The following is a 16,705-nucleotide window of genomic DNA, read 5'->3' as shown; positions in this document are numbered from 1 at the left end:
AGGCAGAGCGGGGCAGAGGCAGGGGCAGAGCGGGGCAGGGGCAGAGCGGGGCAGAGGCAGAGGCAGGGGCAGAGCGGGGCAGGGGCAGAGCGGGGCAGAGGCAGGGGCAGAGCGGGGCAGGGGCAGAGCGGGGCAGAGGCAGAGGCAGAGCGGGGCAGAGGCAGGGGCAGAGGCAGAGGCAGAGCGGGGCAGAGGCAGGGGCAGAGGCAGGGGCAGAGCGCGGCGGAGCGCAGCGGCGGCCCTGCAGGCCGGGCGGCCGGGGTGGGGCCGAGCCACTGCCAGCAGCACCCTCCGCTGTGACACACCACCAGTGACATCTCACACTGTCTTTTGCACGTGAAGGGGCCGATCCTGAACTGAAATCAGGTAAAATGAGGGCCAGCCAGGCTGTGGGTCCCTTGTCCAGGTGAGGGGCGGTGGCTAGGGGGGCCGGTGCACGGTGCAGCCGCTGGGCAGTCGAGCGCTATGGGGTGGGTGAACCAGCTGGGGGGCACTGCCTGTGATCTGCACCGACACAACCCTGCCGTGCACGGGCATGCACATCCCGTTCACCGCCGGCCGCTCCACAGCTGTAGCGCCGCCGCCGAGGCGCTGCCGGGGCGGGGCGGGGCGAGCGCTTCCCGCCCCCAGCGGCGGCGCGCCCTCAGCCGCGGGCGCCTCAGCATGGCCGGGCCGGCGCCGGGCCCGCCCGTGAAGGTGCTGGCGGCGCAACTGCGGCGGGCGCAGCGAGGCGCGGGCGGGACGTGGGAGCTGCGGCGGACCGCGGCGGGCCGGGCGTCGCTGTCCCTGCGGGCCGTGTGGATGCAGGGCACCGTGCTCGAGGTACAGCGCGGCGCCGAAGGCGGCTCGGCCCGGCTGCAGGACGGCAGCGGCGCCTTCACGGTGCTGGGCGTGGAGCAGGTGCCGCAGGGCCGGCCGTGCCTGAGCGCAGGTACCGTGGGGCGGCGGGATCCCCGCGGGCAGCAGGCTCTGTCCCTGCCCGTGGCCGCTCTAACGCGGTTCGGCACATCCCCTCCGTCCGGCCAGGCCCGGCGGCCGTGCCGGGCCCCGCGCGGGAGGCCCGGAACAAGGAGACGGATTCTACTCCTGTTTCTCTTTTCTGTTTTTCCTTCTTTCTTTCCTTCTCTCCCCTTCACCACAACTGCCAGTTCAAACGGAGAAGTGTTGGTCTGCAGAATTGCAGAAACTGTGGTACAAAATAGGCACATTGCTTAAATTTTCAGTCTTTTGACCTATCCTCAATCCGCTTAAACAGCAGGACAAACTTGTATTTGTTTGGCTATTACCGTATGTGACAATGTAGTTAAATATGCCATGAAAGTGGCTGTACAGATAATTACGTCTTTTTCTGAAATTTAGTTCTAAGCAAGTTTCATTCCTTGTGTTACAAGTATTGTTATCTTCAATTCACACTGTTTACTCGGTTTTAGTAATCTGGTTTATTAATTTAAATGACAATACAAAGGTTAATTAAATTTAACGCTTACTTGTTTTTTAGGGAAGTATGTAATGGTCATGGGTGTGGTGCGGTCCTGCAGTCCTGAGCCCGTTCTTCGAGCAGTAAAGATGACAGATCTCTCTGAAAACCCCGTCCATAAGAATATGTGGGACCTTGAAGTGGAGGATTTGCACAGAGTCATCCCCTAATACTTTTACTTTCTGCCTAGAAGAACTGAGAATTTGCTTTCTTTTGCTTTTTGGTGCAGAACATTGGACTATGCTGTGTAACCACTCCTGGAGTAAACCAAAGTGAGAAGTTGGGCTCAGTTAAGTGTGGGGACCAGTGCTTATCTCATAATAATCACAGTGTTCGTATCTTACAGTCTCTTTTTATACCAACATATTTGAGAAACACCTATTTGATGTTTTAAGTAAGATGTCTACACTATTAAAAATGCTGTATGTTTCTGTGTGTGTAGCTGCTGTTTGTGGGAGCACGTGTTGAGGCAGTTGTTTTACAGCAATGTATTCATGGCAGCAAGGGCTGCACAGGACTCGTGTTACCAGGGTGAACTCAGTAACGTGGCATGAAGGCAAAACGTGTTTCAATCCGTTTGGACTGTGGTTGGAAGTAATCGTTTTCACCTGTATTTTCTTTCAGTAATCACTGTGTCTGTAAACTACTTGTAAGACAGGTGTTTCTTGGTAACAGTTAGCAGTGTCTTGTACTTAAAATATCTCTCTAGTTTCTGAAATACTGAAAGTGGTATGGTAATGACCCCTTTGTTCCAGTGAAGTGAAGTTAATGAAAAGATGTGATGCAGGATTCCTTGGAACAGGTTCTCCAGGTGCAAGATGCAAATACTTTTTACCTCCAGAAGCAAGAATTCTGTCCCTAAGTGCATTTTTCTCTTTGAAGGTTTTCTTCTTCTAATGTATGCTATTTTTAACGGTTTAAATAATTCTATTCTATTCTTATCTATCTTTCTTTCCTTCTCCTCTGAAAAAACAAACAATGAAATCACATCAAGAAACCTATAAAAAGTAGAAAGGTTACTACTGTTTATTTTCTATCTTGTCTGAAGAGAATTTGGGTCCTGACGAATGCATTGGCATTATCTCTGTGGAATGACTTTGTGATTAGGGACTGTATTGTCCAGCAATAGCGTTATGTTAATTAGGAATGCATATTGGAAGGGGAGATGAATTGTAGATCATTCAGTCAGAGATTAAGATGAGAATCACATGGTGGTAATTCAATTTTTTGATTGTGGGATTAGGTTTTCAAAGCATGTGGAAACTAGCTAGTGTCCTTTAAAGATTGCAGACTAAAGACTGGATTTCAGAGTACAATTCCAGTCTTGACTTTGGTATTCCAAACCAGACCACATCACAGACAGCTGGGTAGTGGAAATCCTGTGCTCTGAGATCCTGCTGATGAAATGCCAAAACATACAGGGATAAAGAATTTTGGTAGTCTGGGTTAATGTGTTCTGGAAAAAATCCACTTGTGGAGTGCTGTAGCCTTTCAGAAATAATCCATGTGTTCAGCATATTGGTTGGCAGCTGGTTCATATTAAGAATTATTTTCCTAGGAATTCAAAAGACACTTGTAACTGGGGTGAGTGTTGTGCTCTAAACAAAAGACTGCTGGAGATGGCTTTGACTCACAGCTCAGCTGTGCTTCACCTAATGAGAGGCTGCTTATGGATGTTGGTGGCTGTTTAAGGCTGGGCTGAAGGGTCTTCTCTCTGGATTTCCACAGTTTGGCATTGTAGGGCTCTACTGCGTACTGGAAATTCTCCCTTTTCCTCACCTTGTATCTCAACTTCTGCAGTAGAGCATGGGTTTGTGATTTTTGTTGCTATTGTACAGCAGAGCATGTAACTGAGAAGTTACAGGATAAGGGGCCTCTCTAGCCCTGTGTTGAGGAGGAAGAAGTCAAAGCTGGGCTCTTGTTACATCTGTTTTGGGGTTAATTTGGTGTAGTATGCAGAAATTCTGTGAACTTTATAGACCTTGGGGGTTCTGTATAAAGAACATGTTGGAGGTGAGTTGAAGGCACTAAAACTACACTGGGAAGAATGACTGAACTTACCTGTGCTCTGCGAGGACAGCTGATGTGGGCTGGTGTGTTCAAAGTGCTCTTACAGCAGGAGTTACAGAGGGAGAAATTCCTGTGTGTTGTGTGATGGGAGATCCTGATACGTGAAATGGACATTATGTATTTGCCATATGACAGCATAGTTTATATACTGCATTACCTGCATCTGAGGCATAAACATGTTGGATTACTTCAATAATGTGCTGCATTGTCAGTAGTTCTGTACTAGAAGTTTAGCCCTGATAAAGCCAGGGCTAGTGCAGAGAAAAAAGCCAGTTTTGAAATACAGAAGCTGATGGACTGACCTGATAAATGCTTCAGTCAGATACTTTCAGGCTGTTTCTTTTCCAGAGGTTCACATCCATGAGAAATCACAAAGGTCTCAGTCAGCCTGAGGGATGTTTTATGTACAGCTGGCACAGTGCCCTGCAGGGAGACTGCTGTCCCTCCCTCCAGGTACATCTGGAATGGGCTTCCCCACATCCCTGTCTGTCACAGCTGTTGTGTTTGCTGATAGGAGCTGCCATCTCTCCTCTGTTAGGTGGGAGGGTGATATGTTAGCTCCAGTTTTTAATTCCCAAGATGAGACATTACCATGCAGTAAATAAGACACACTTAAAAATTGTTTGGCTGGATCGTTTCATTGGTTCATTAAAGGTTTTACACAGTTCAGTTGAAGAACCCTGTGGCCTGTGACACTGCTGTGGTTGTGGGCAGGTATTGGGTGAACAACTGTGACAGAGCACTAGCCTTTACATTAACAGCAGCAGTCTGGCAGGGAGCAAAGGCACAGCTGCCAGTGCAGAAACATGGAGGTAAGACCTTGTTCATGGCAGCTATAAATCAGTGCTAAATTCCAATTATGAACATGATGTTGAACACTTCATTTAACTATGGGGTTGGTGGGGTTTTTTTCCTCCCTGGCCCCCAGGGGTGGCTCTGTTAGCCCTGCTCCATGTAAGTGGTGCCTTGTGCATGCCCTGTATGCAGGCAGGTGCCCTGCATCCGCAGGGTGTCTGGGCTGGCCCACAGGGTCAGCAGGGTCTCCAGCTGGCTCATGGCTTCAGGGTAGGAGTGGGGCTGGGTCTGGCCCCTGCAGAGCTTCAGGACTTGAGGTGTGTCTGGGGGCCTGTTAAAGTTCTTGCCTCTCTGGAGTATCTAGACAGGAACTATGCACATCCAGAACCTGGGAACAGCTCAGAGATATGGAACAACTGGGCTGAGCAAAGTGGCTGTAGTTTAAAATGTTTATTCGTAGTTAAATGGCTTCCTTATCACCAGTGATAAATTATATGCAGCTTGTAGGAGACCTGGTGTCTGCATCCAGCTCAGTGTTGCTGTCTGCAGTATTTAGTTTAATTCCTGTATTTCTATATTGCTGACTGAGCTCTTCTGAATCCTTTCCTCTACTTGCTGATGTTTTTCTTTGTTCCTGAAGCTGTCACCTCAAGACTTTTCAGAGGTGTTTGGTGTGCTTAGTTGGGCAGTGAAGTGACATTCAGTGACTGGAGAGAAAATGATGTGGTTTTTTTAATCAGTAACTGGTATAAATATTTTTATAAATTATAGAAATATATTAAATATTTTAGGAATATTTCATACAATTTTGGTTTCATTACAAGGGCGCAGGTATAAAATTATTACAGAGGAAGACTTGATTTCTACTGTGTTTTATACAGCACCATCTGATGTGTGTGGGAATCCTAAAAATGGCAGGATTTTTTCCTGACTAGTGTAGGAATCGTGTTTTAATTTGTATCAAGCTAGAGAGTGCTCAGAAAGTGAGTGCAGCTGCAAGCAGTGTACATGAGGCAAGAGGCAGCTGCTGATTTTGTCTATGAGCCATTCAAACCCAGCCAGTCCCAACTCTCCAGGTCAGTACAACTTTGTTATTACGAATAATCAATAAAAATGTGTTCCAGCATAAAAATAAGGCAGTCAAATGTTTATTAGCATGATGTCATAGTTCAGAACACCATTATTTCAATGTTTGCATATTATGCAAAGACATTGGATGGATTTTGCAGTGTTACCTTTTATCAAGGAATAGCTGCATTGCAGGCACTGTGTGGAGAAAGGTAATGCAATTTTTTGATCAAGTGACCTACAGTACAGAAAGTGATTTGACAGATGAGATGGCTGTAACACCTTAATGTTACTTTATGGGTGGGGTAGGTATTGGTCACCTTTTCCCAACAGATCAACTGACTGCTGACAAGGGGGTTCTAAAGACACAAAGGGAACGTGTGAAACTGGTGCACAGAAACCAAGAAGGCTGTTTCTCATTTAACAGTGTATACATTAATAAGGGAAAAATCAACCAGCATAAAAATGAGAAAATTATTAACTGCTTTCCATTATTTAACCATCTTATTTCTATCTTAGCCTTCTTAAGCGTTGGAGCACTTGGGAAAAAAAAAAAAAATGTAACTTTCTCCAGAACCACTGAACAGTGGAGTTTCATTTCTGGAGAAAAAAGAAGTCAGCATCTCTGCTGACTCAAAGCTGATAATGCTGCTTTTACAAAGTAGTCCACTTGTACTAATCTGAGCTGGAAGAGAGCTTGTCTCAGCTTTTCAGTGTATTTGTGCTATGGTTCAAGGCTTGTGGAGAGGCAGTTTTGCCACTGAATGGGAGAATTCTTTTAGAGTAACTGATACTTCATGTCCAGTTTGTTTTGGTTGATTATAGTTTCTGTACTGAAATAATTGCTCTTGCCCTCAGGGGTTCTGGGTGGAAGGCTTTCCTTTTATACTATATATACTTTATGATATTTACAGTTAACACTAATGCATTCCCACTTCTACTGTTCTCTCTCTATTCTTGCCTCTAGCTTGTCTACCTAAAATAACTGTTCTGCTTTGGGTGCTGAAAGGGTTCTTCCATCTTCAGAGCTGGTATCTGCTATTCAGAACTGGCTCAAGCTGAAAATGAAGAAGAGATGAAGTCCAGGTAAATAAAGTACAAGTCATGTGTAATGCAACCTCTCATTACAATGAAATGCAAAAAATCTATGAAGGGAAAATAGCATCAGATATATTTATGATATCAAAAAACTGTGGGGAAAGTACTCCAGCATTTTTAGATATGGTTTTATCTTAGATCGCTGAACTGAAATAAAGATGTGAGGTTCTCTCATATTTGATAAATTCACATTTAGGAGGAAAAGGGCAGCATTATTTTTAAAGTTTATGAGGTCTGGGTAGTTCAGCTATTCAGTGGAACATCCTTGATAAGCATGAATTTCTAAGAAACAGTGCAAAGGAAATTTCTGCTGACAGCCACTTTCTGTTTTGCTCTCATGACCGTAGCTGGTTATCAGTTAGTGTGCATGAGTAACCCAACCATTACAGACTCCTTCACTGTGTCAAAACTAATTCTCCCTTAGTTTGGTCTGTTCAACTTCCTTCTCTTTAGAGTGTTTACATATTTAGAGACTTAACTCATGTCTTTCCTCAGCCCTTCCATTTTTTCCTCAGGACTGTTCTCAACTCGTTCACAATTTAAATAAAACATGATGTCCAAAACTGGATACATAAAATAAGCTAGATAGAGAAGAAGTATTTCTTATCTTAAATATGTTTATTCACATGTACATCCCCAATGTACTTTGCTTCTTTAATAGTGTGTTCTCATTAACTGAGCTTGTGATCCACCTTCATTCCAATCTTTTTCCTCAGAAATGAGATAATGTAAACTGGCAGCATTAGCTGACTTCAATCATTCAGCTACCAGGCTATTCCCAAACCTTATTGTCTGAATACTGAATATTGTGTTGATTCACATTTAACAAAATTTGTCTCTGTATTTCATATTTATATGTTGAGAGCTAAAACCACTCACTGCCTACAGGATGCTACCCAGAAATGTCCTGATCATCTACTGCTTAGGAGCTGAGTGAACTGAACAGCTCGGGCAGATACTGACATGCGGCGTTGTTGCAGCATGTGGGAATGTGATGTGATGCACTTACACATACAGTGAGTGTTCTTTTTTTAGGTTTTTATTTTATGGCCAACAAACCCATCTACAAATACTACTCCCTTCCTCAATGGGTAAGAAATCAGCTAATAATTGTAGATTTTTAAGGCATACTACAAATGGGTTTGTAGGCATCAGCTCACTCTTTTGAGATAGTAGCGAGTTTACAAATGCAAATAAATAATGCTAAGTCTTAGCAAAGCATGGAGCATAAAAGGAGTAAACACAGAAGTGCTTCATTTCAAGCAAAAGCATAATTGGCTCTTCTGCATGATCCTGCCATTTATTTGGTGTACATGTTCCCACTGCAGTCTTGTAAAAGTATGGAAAATATGGTAAGTTACTACTTGGGCAAGAGTATCAATAATGCAACTCCAGTTAGCAGCACACATGGCTCCAGTGACTTTTGGAGAAGGAACTGTGCTGTTCTGCAGCAATGTGCAGTGCAGCAGTGTGTGCACTTTCACTGAAACGTGAGGCTCTGTAATGAATTTGCACAATAACTACAGATGTGGGCAAGGATTGTAATGACAAAAATTTGAAGCAACTGCTACTGCTCCATTCAGGCTTTTCATCTTCCTTAGCTGTATTCTGGGAATCCACTTAAAACTGCAGTCTGGCTGACAGCTGCGTTAAAACACAAGTATTGATAATCTGGGTATTCAAGGTTGAAAACATAGACAAATTTCATTATTAGAAGCTGAAAACTACAAAAATGTCTCTTTTTGTGTCTGTATAATATGTATTGTTGTTAATGTGACTCCCAAATGCATTATTCAGACCAAAAAAAGATGGAACCAGAAATAGTATCCAAGAGGAGAAGCTCCTAGGGACATCACACAGTATTCTGCAGGTATCCTTCTGCCTCTTTTACACAGCAAATTGGGATGAAGTAAGAAAGGCAGTACAGAATGTGCAGTGGATGGGCTCTGGTGTGCTGCTGAGTGAACAGCAGGAAGGGGAGGTAGCCAAGAAGAACATTTCTGGGAATAGGATCAGTTTTGCTCATGCCCACAGTCACATTCATTAGCTTTGTTTTCTCATGTGTTCTTGAATTGCAGACATGCAAGTACTGGAGCAATGCAGTCAGAAATGAAACTTACCACTGTGGAGGGATTTCCACAGGGACAAAATTCCGGTTGCACAAATGAACAAAAGCTGCTGCTATGGTGCAGGCAGCCCCCAAGGCTGGGGAGTCACAGGTGTCCTGTGTACACATGGTGTAGAATGGCTCGGGCTCCACCTGGGCAAAAAGGGATGAGTTAGGGGAGCAGGGGGACCTACAGGTAAATCCAGAGGTTGGGGTTGTGTCCCCTTGCTCCTGCCTACTTAGGACCATTCATAAACCTTTATTCCCTTCCTAGCAGTGAGGAGGTTATTTCTGTTTCCATATTCTAGACCTATATCCTAAAGAGTAGTGCAGTCATGCCACTACTCTGTGGATATCAAAAACTTCCCTTTATATTTATGATGATAAAACCACCTTTTTTTCTATCTGGATTGCTGTTTTGATTACTTCTAAAGTTCTCTGCAACTAAACTTCTATATCCTTGCAATGGTTATGTGTCTTCCTTGGAAGAATGACACATAATTAAGACAGTGCTTCTAGCTGAAGTTCTACTTACAACTTTGAAGCAGTTCCTAAGAAGTGAATGTGGTTCTTCAAAAAACACTTTACAGATGTTTTGCTTCTCTGTAATTGGACATGGCTTCTCTTTCTTTGGTGCAAGACTGCACTTGTTCACCTGAGAAAACAGAATTACGGAAGTTGGTGGATTTGGGGGTTTTTTTACATACATCAGGGTAGGACAAGTTCTTCAGATATCCAGTGTGAGCTGGTTTGAAGAAAGATATGGGCAGCTCAGTACTGTGCTCTAATGTTTATTGTTCATTACTGTTGAGAGGCACTTTGCAGATTAGCCAGTTTCCTTTTCCTATTGATTCTGTTACTCGCTGAAGGATTTTGCTGTGTAGTTGCTGACTTAGAAGGCAGTTGGCTAGTTCTCTTTTCAAAGTTGTGCTTTTACTAGCTCTTTCTGATGGAGAAAAAAAACTTCAGATCCTTGTTGGGTTGGTCAAAGGTAAAGGTGGCTTTAAAAAAAAAAAACAACAAAACTACACCACCAAAAAGTTTTAAGCAAGTGTAAATTGTAGTTACTTTAGTTACTAAGGAAAATGAACTGACCATTTAATCTGTGCTAACCCTCATCCTGCAGAAGTGAGACACTCAGTCCCCTTCTGTTGTGCAGCCCTGGCCTTGTGATGGTGGAGTTCTGCTGATGTCCTTTGCAAGGTCACTGTGTGACAAAGGCTGGGATAAAGCTCCTAGGAGCCAGTCAGAGTTTACAGTTCAGTGTAAACCCTTCCAATCAGTAGTGCAAGTGCAGCCATTCTGCCCCTAATGAAGGGCACTCAGGACTGCCTTGCTTCTTTATGACACTAAATTTCTTATGTATTGCTTTTAATGGATTATTTTGTTCAATGTCTCTGGGGAACTTTTCCATTTTTAGGAATATATTAGAAATTAATATTTCTAGCAATTAAGAAAATTGTGGCTATGGTCAGTCACATTGTGATCCTGCCTCATTATTAACATAAACATAGGCTGCAAGCTCATGAACTGTATCTCTGCAACAGCAAGAAGTAGTACAAGATACTTGAAGCAATTCTCTCTTTTACAGTAAAGCACTGACATAAAGCAGAAAATGAGATTTCTGTTCCCAGAACTCGGACATCTTCTGTGAAACAGGATAAATGGAACAGTCACAAAATCTTTGTGGTAATAAGATGCTGCTTCCTTTTCTTTTTGGTAATAGATTTGTACAAGGGATTTAGAGGATCCTGTCAACATGGCTTGAGAGCACGTTAAGGCTACTTTTCTTGGTTGGTTGCATTCACAAATGGTTCTGTACAACTGCACGTTTGTGTATTTAGATTATCTTCAGCTGATGACAGAGTACATGAAGTAAGCAGAGGTATAATGTTACTGGTATAAAATTGTTACAGCAAAACAAAGAGGCTCAACATACCCACCTAGAACTAACAGCTCTAAAGAAAACTTCAAATTGTGGCCTGAGTGATGATACAGATTTGGCCGAGACCTGATAGCACCGTCCCTGCATTCCAGGAAGAGGTGCTTTAAGGAGGAAAACATCAAAGATACTTGGCTCCAACTTCAGTTTCTTGTGAAAGCAGCAGCAGGAGCCACCTCTGTGTTTGACCTTACCACCTAGGCCAAAAATATTCAATGCCTATTTATGGGGAATTCTTAAACAGTTTTTAGCAAATTTGTGCAACCTCTTCCCTGGTTAGACACAAAACAATACAGTGTGCTGCTGTTTTCACTATTGAGCTTTAGTTCATCTAAGCCAACCAAGTGTGTCAGACATTGCCCTCTGTGCTCAGCAGCTCTGCACACAGAAGCCCCTCAGTTCATTACCTGCCAGCTGTGTGTGAACTCCTGCACATTGTCAGTGAAGGAACCATTAGGCACCATCCATTCATTTCCAGCTTCATTATCATTGGTACCAAAAAGCCCAGCTGAAATACCTGGGAGGAAATTAAAATGGAATAAAATAGGAGTTGTCCAGAGTAGGTGCAGGAGAATTACAGCAGCTGTCTCTGGGCTCTGATTATTCTGTCCAGCAGGGCTCAGCTCTAGTGTGGAAGAGGGGAAGCTGCCCAGCCTGCATTGCCATCTCATGTCTCAGCTGGTCATGGGCTTCTCCTGAGCATACCAAGACATCAGATCCATTCTCTGGTAATCTTTGGGGGGTGAGTTTTAGAATAGTGTGGGGTACATGGATAGGAATGCATTCCAAGTATACCAAAAGGCCTGTGAGGTTTTGGGCGTCCCTCTGTAGCTGTCTTGCAGGTCTAGCAAGCTAAGCCTGCTCTAGAGCAGATCTCTCAGCCGGGGTTTGGGGCTGGGCTGACTGCAGTACCTCTGCCTCTGCTTTCTGTCTGCTTTACTGCATTGAATCAACAGTAAAATAGAACTTGTTGTTCTTACTGGAATGGTGCATTCCATGCTCTAGATGGCAATTACTGGGAATGCCTAGGGCCATTTCCAGGGTGTGTATAAATGGAGAAAAACAAGTGAAGGACTGCACAGATGCTGGTACTACTGATCATACAGATAATTCAGAGATAGCAAAAATTATGAACAGCTGTATGATTGATACTCACCGTGGTGCCACCCAGCCAGAGTGACAGTACAGAGATCATACTGAAAGTCACAAGAAACAGAAACTCCTTTGTGATCAGATATTTCTATTTTGTTGGTTCCTCGCCTTGAATTCATGGTACTATTTTCAAGGGATTGATCCAGTACTTGGCAGTTCTCTTCCGTAAAGGAGAAGTTATACATCTTGGATATCTGTTTTAAAATGAAAATGCAATTTCAAATCTGTCATAGGGTAAGTTCAGTCACAGGCAAACACAGTCTGGATTTGCATGTGGGATGAGGCCAACTTAGTCCAGAATTACAGGAATAAGAACGGGGTTGTGTTAAACTTCCGAAAGAGCAGAAAGCGCAAAGCCTCCCTCACTGCCATTCTTTTAGGCCATGTCAGAGGAAAGTTGAAAAGTTTCTTTCATACACAGAGAGCAAAGAGGCAGCCCTTGAGTTAAGGGTTTTGCTTTGACGAGGTATTTTCTTTTTAAGAAGTGGTTACTTTAAAGCCCTTGTCTGAGAGTGCTTCTGATCTATGTTTTGAGAATTAATATTTTAAAAACTTCTTTTTTGTCAGTTGAAGAAAATTTCTGCCAAAAATAAAAAATGTTTGACTTGCTCTTCCTACCTTTAGTCGTGGGTAGATACTCATCACAGTCTGGTTCATCTTCACATACAGTGATCTTGAGTTCCTAGTTTCCTCATTTAGTATTACAGTGAAAGCATTGTGAACAAAATCCTTGGCAAGAAGTACACTGCACTTTGATGCCAAATCATACATTTTTCCATCAAAAGTCACAAGATGCTTGGTCCCCACTAACATAGCATGATCTGGAGAACGGCATTTCAGAAGAAACATCAGTGAGTTTTCCACAGAGCAGTAAATGCTGTGCATATTGCAACACACACAGCTTCTTGCTGGCATATTCTTAAAATAATTTCTCAACTTATTATTACACCGACATTACTACACTTACATTTTAATTAGTTACACTGTAGTTGCTCTGCAACAAAACTTTCTCAGAAACAAAGCAATTTCATTATTTATTTTTTGTTATATATTTACCTGAGTGCTGTAAAACTTCGATAAACTTGAATTGGGATTCAAAGCTCATCTTGATTTATCATTATACGACTTGATAGTCATATTTATAAACACACACACTATACATTCTTATGCAGAAAAAACAAGAATATTGTCTCCAAAAACGACCCTTCCAAAACAGTGCATCAAACAGCTGCAGTCCAGGAAATTCTGCTGATCATCACTCCCCTGATTTGGTCACTAGGACCTACTCTCACAGCCTGCTGTTGTGTCTCTGTCTCTGGGGAGGAAACCATTAAAAAGGGTTTTCTGGAAAAGCCATTCTCTTTAAGGGACAGTTGGGACTGTTAGTGCATTCCTTTAGCTTTTAGCAATACTTCTACAGGCAGTACTGTCTCTGAAGTTTTGGTAGGGCTGAGCTTGCTCATCCTAAAGGCAGCAGAGGTCAAGGCACCAGTTTCCAAGCTTCTCTGCCAGGACACAGAGCCAACAGGTATGACTGGCACTGAACCGTAGTATCAACTCACAGGAGCATATGGATAAGGCAATAAATGACACTTGCTGATTTCTAGTCTCGAGAGTAGAAGTGTAAGAAGTTGCAAAATTTGCATGAATATTAAGTAGAGCAGTGTTACTGCATGTCAGCTTTGCCCAGAGTGTTGCTCTTACACATACCATCACTGTCTTACAAGAAAGACTATGTAAGTTTATAGGAAAATTATTAATAACCATCTCTATGTAAACTACTATTCCAAATATGATTTTTAAAATAAAGAATTAAGTGGAAATAGACCCAGGTACAAAACAAAGCAGCACTTTGAAAGGGCTTACGTTCAAAGGGGCTCTCCATCATCCTCCGTTTGAATCTATAGTACTCTGCAAGGATGTTGAGATTGTAGAGGTCTTGCAGAGGCCTCATTAGTTTTTCTCCAATGAGGTAAGTAGTAACATTTGCCAGCTGCAGGGACAGGTCTGCTTTAGGCAGTACTGGCAGTTTTCCTGCCACGGAACAGTTCCTGTAGAATACGAAGAGAACACCCCTTACCTGCTGAACTGATGAAATGCTATTGCATTATTATTAGAAATGTGGAAGTGAAATATTCATAAGAACTGTAGTCTGCTTAGAACAGCAAAACACAACCCTACTCTGGCCAAGAGCTGCACTGCCCCAGGCCATCTCAGGCCACTTATCAGTTACTGATAGCCTGTTTGCTGCCCAGTAGGGCCTGGCAGCCAACAGAAATAAACATTAGGATGTGATGTGCCCAAAGCAAAGAGTGGTTGGGTGGCTGTCCAGAACCCTCAGCAGCAGACTGACAGGAAGACTAACTGTGCACATACCCATTTAGAACACTGCCCAGAGCAGGGATCCTGCAAAAACACCAGTTACCAGTTACCTGGGTGAAAAACTGTACAGGTTCAGCAAGGGCTTCCGAATCTTGCTCACAGCTCTGGAAAACATGGCCTCTGCCCACCTGAGCACCTGCTGTGTAGCCTGTTGAAGAGTCAAGAGATTATAAAACAAATTTCAGTATGGCTTCAGGGCAGGGTCAGTACTTGCAGGTGAGTTTTAAATAAATGTGAAATTCCGCTTTAGTCTCTCTTGCATTTGTCACCTGCCGACCAGCATCTTGTCATGTAGAGGTTAATATCCAGAGGACAGACTCTAGTCACAACACCAACAAATAATGGACAGAAATATATTCTTCCCAAATAACATTACTTAAAGTATACCAATGCTTCACTAAGTTAATGTGCTTCAGTAGCTTGGAAAAGACTGGTATCTTTATTAATATCAATTTGCCTCATGATATATCTTTTTTTGCTTTTCATTTCAACTAGAAGAGCCCAGATTTATTTGTACAGTTTATTGGAATCACAATTCCTCCTCTCTATTGAAGCAAAGTAAAAACTACATGGATGACAGATTACTGCTACTGTGATTTCAACCAGAACTAGTAAAACAACCTCTCCTCTAGCTGGAAAAGTACTCTTTGAAAGCAGGGACAAATATTGCAAGAACAGTAAATCAGCTGTGCACAGGCTTATTATGTGGCAAGATAACTACACTATTTCAATAAACAAAAATAGTTAACTTTTCTGTGTAGCCATAGTTCAAATCTGAGACTTAAATTTGTGGGCCTTGTCTTTCAAACCATTAAAAATGGAGAACTGAGTTATACCAACCATATCCAAGCTTGCTTTCACAACCTTTAATGCCACCTGGATTGATTCCATTAGCCACACATCTTTTAAAATCTTGGGCAAGAAAGCCTGGATTTTCTTCATGTGCTCTTCTGTCTTCTCTTTCCAGACTTCATCCAGTGGCTTCAAGGTTACATCGTAGTAGGCGTCCTTCAAAGTTGCTAATGGCTCTGAAGCAAACACATTAATGAGACAAACCTTCCCTGGTTTGGTACAAAGTGGCTGTTTGCTTGTTTGTTTCCACCCAATTTCCAGCATAAGTGCAGGAGGGGCACAGAAAAATGGAAGAGGCAGCTGTGTTTCCATGGCAGTCAGGCACATTGTACAGCTGTGAACTCAAAGAGGCATTTAGCTCTAACCCTGACCCCCTTACAAATACATTGCTGCTGTCCAAAAGGAACATAAGGGATGCTCTGCAATGTGCCTCCATCAGAGCTGTACTGCACAAACTGCACCTGCTGAGCAACAGGACAGTTTGGTCACAACTGATTTCAAGCGTGGTGTATCAACTAAATCCAGCCTTTGAGTGGGAAGTGCCTGAAGCTAAGTGGCTCAAAGTGAGTTTTTACCCTTGTGAGAAATGAAGGTTCTTGCAGCTAAATTCCAGCTGACCACCTTTCTCAAAAGTTTCCATATGGGCCACAGTCCAGCTGAACAGTGAATTAGTGGCTACTGGATAGGCTTGGAAAAAAACAGATCAAGTGAAATCCAATTAGTACAAGCATTAAAAACTCAAGGATGGATATGAACAGCCCTTTGGGAGGAAAGGCTTGCCAGGGGACTGTTAGCAGAAATACTTCAGCTTGGGAATTAAGAGCTCTGTTCTCATCATGTATAACTCAGCCTCCTATGACCAAGAAAAAGCCTCACCACTGATTTCATTAGAAAGGTGCTCACAGAGAGCCTTTTTAGAGCTTATTGCATCAAGGCTCACACTCTGTACACTGAGAGCCAAGGTCAGCACTTTTTCCTAAATCAAAATAGAAAACCTTGTGCTGTTCAGTATGTTTCATGGTTTACAGTCAAGTTTGGTTTGCCCTGCACTGACATTGCCCCTATTCTTGCTTTGCACTGTTTTGCTTACTTTGTAATTCATTCAGCATTTGCTGGACAATGTCTTGAATTTTCTCCAGATAAAGCGGGATCTTTCTTCTCAGAACGTGCCCAATGCCACTTTGCTTCCACGCCTGGGTGACAGCTCTACCCACACTGTGCAGGAATGCTGCTGCCCTTTGCAAGGCCGCTGAAGGCCAGCCAGCTGCTTCAGACAGGAAACCAACATGCTGCACCTACAGTGGTTCCAAAAAAGAAGCAATTTCAAAACACACAGTGATCTCAAGCAAAGCTTTGACTTCATTGCAAGGCAATTCTGACTCCACAGTGTTGGTGCAGAGATACAGGATCTCCACCATAAAACATGGTTTTTGTCTCTGTATGAGTTACAGGTCAGCACAGGAGTAATCATTGAAATGTTTGAGCAAAACAAAACAGCCACAGGCAATATAACGATGTTTAATTAACACTGCATGAACACTTCATGGTGTTTTCACAGATTATGTACAGATACTTACTGATCTCCTGAATCTCCACAGGTTTCCATCAAACTTCTTTATCTTCTCTATCAGTTTGGCTTTCAAAAGGCTCCCAATTTCATTAAGCTTGTTCTGTGAGAAGATTATTAAAACCTTGAATTCATTAACTTAAAATTGCTTGTGCTGGATCCAAATCATTCAAAGTTTGTACTAGTTTAAATGCC

General features: G+C 43.0%; 2 protein-coding genes across 2 annotated transcripts in view; one reads left to right on the top strand and one right to left on the bottom strand.

Moving 5' to 3' along the window:
• Nucleotides 1-450: 450 nt before the first annotated feature.
• Nucleotides 451-2,737, top strand: RMI2 (RecQ mediated genome instability 2). The gene is made up of 2 exons (XM_032125658.1): nucleotides 451-931; nucleotides 1,499-2,737. Exons 1-2 carry the CDS (start codon nucleotides 466-468, stop codon nucleotides 1,645-1,647), a joined length of 615 nt encoding a protein of 204 aa, XP_031981549.1. The 5' UTR covers nucleotides 451-465; the 3' UTR covers nucleotides 1,648-2,737.
• A 2,737-nt stretch (nucleotides 2,738-5,474) lies between these two features.
• Nucleotides 5,475-16,705, bottom strand: part of LOC116452167 — a 75,289-nt gene continuing 64,058 nt past the window's right edge. The window contains exons 62-72 of the mRNA XM_032126360.1: nucleotides 16,521-16,613; nucleotides 16,034-16,238; nucleotides 14,932-15,119; nucleotides 14,142-14,239; nucleotides 13,576-13,760; nucleotides 12,328-12,530; nucleotides 11,714-11,903; nucleotides 10,965-11,074; nucleotides 9,151-9,270; nucleotides 8,629-8,768; nucleotides 5,475-6,468 (exon numbers count right to left, since the gene is read on the bottom strand). Coding sequence (XP_031982251.1) covers nucleotides 6,453-6,468; nucleotides 8,629-8,768; nucleotides 9,151-9,270; nucleotides 10,965-11,074; nucleotides 11,714-11,903; nucleotides 12,328-12,530; nucleotides 13,576-13,760; nucleotides 14,142-14,239; nucleotides 14,932-15,119; nucleotides 16,034-16,238; nucleotides 16,521-16,613 — 1,548 coding nt within the window. The 3' untranslated portion in view covers nucleotides 5,475-6,452. The remainder of the gene's footprint in view (nucleotides 6,469-8,628; nucleotides 8,769-9,150; nucleotides 9,271-10,964; nucleotides 11,075-11,713; nucleotides 11,904-12,327; nucleotides 12,531-13,575; nucleotides 13,761-14,141; nucleotides 14,240-14,931; nucleotides 15,120-16,033; nucleotides 16,239-16,520; nucleotides 16,614-16,705) is intronic.

Source organism: Corvus moneduloides, chromosome 16 (assembly GCF_009650955.1).
Source record: "Corvus moneduloides isolate bCorMon1 chromosome 16, bCorMon1.pri, whole genome shotgun sequence".
Lineage (NCBI taxonomy): Eukaryota > Metazoa > Chordata > Aves > Passeriformes > Corvidae > Corvus > Corvus moneduloides.
Note: the sequence above shows the minus strand (reverse complement) of the source record. Positions and strands in the feature narration are given on the sequence as shown.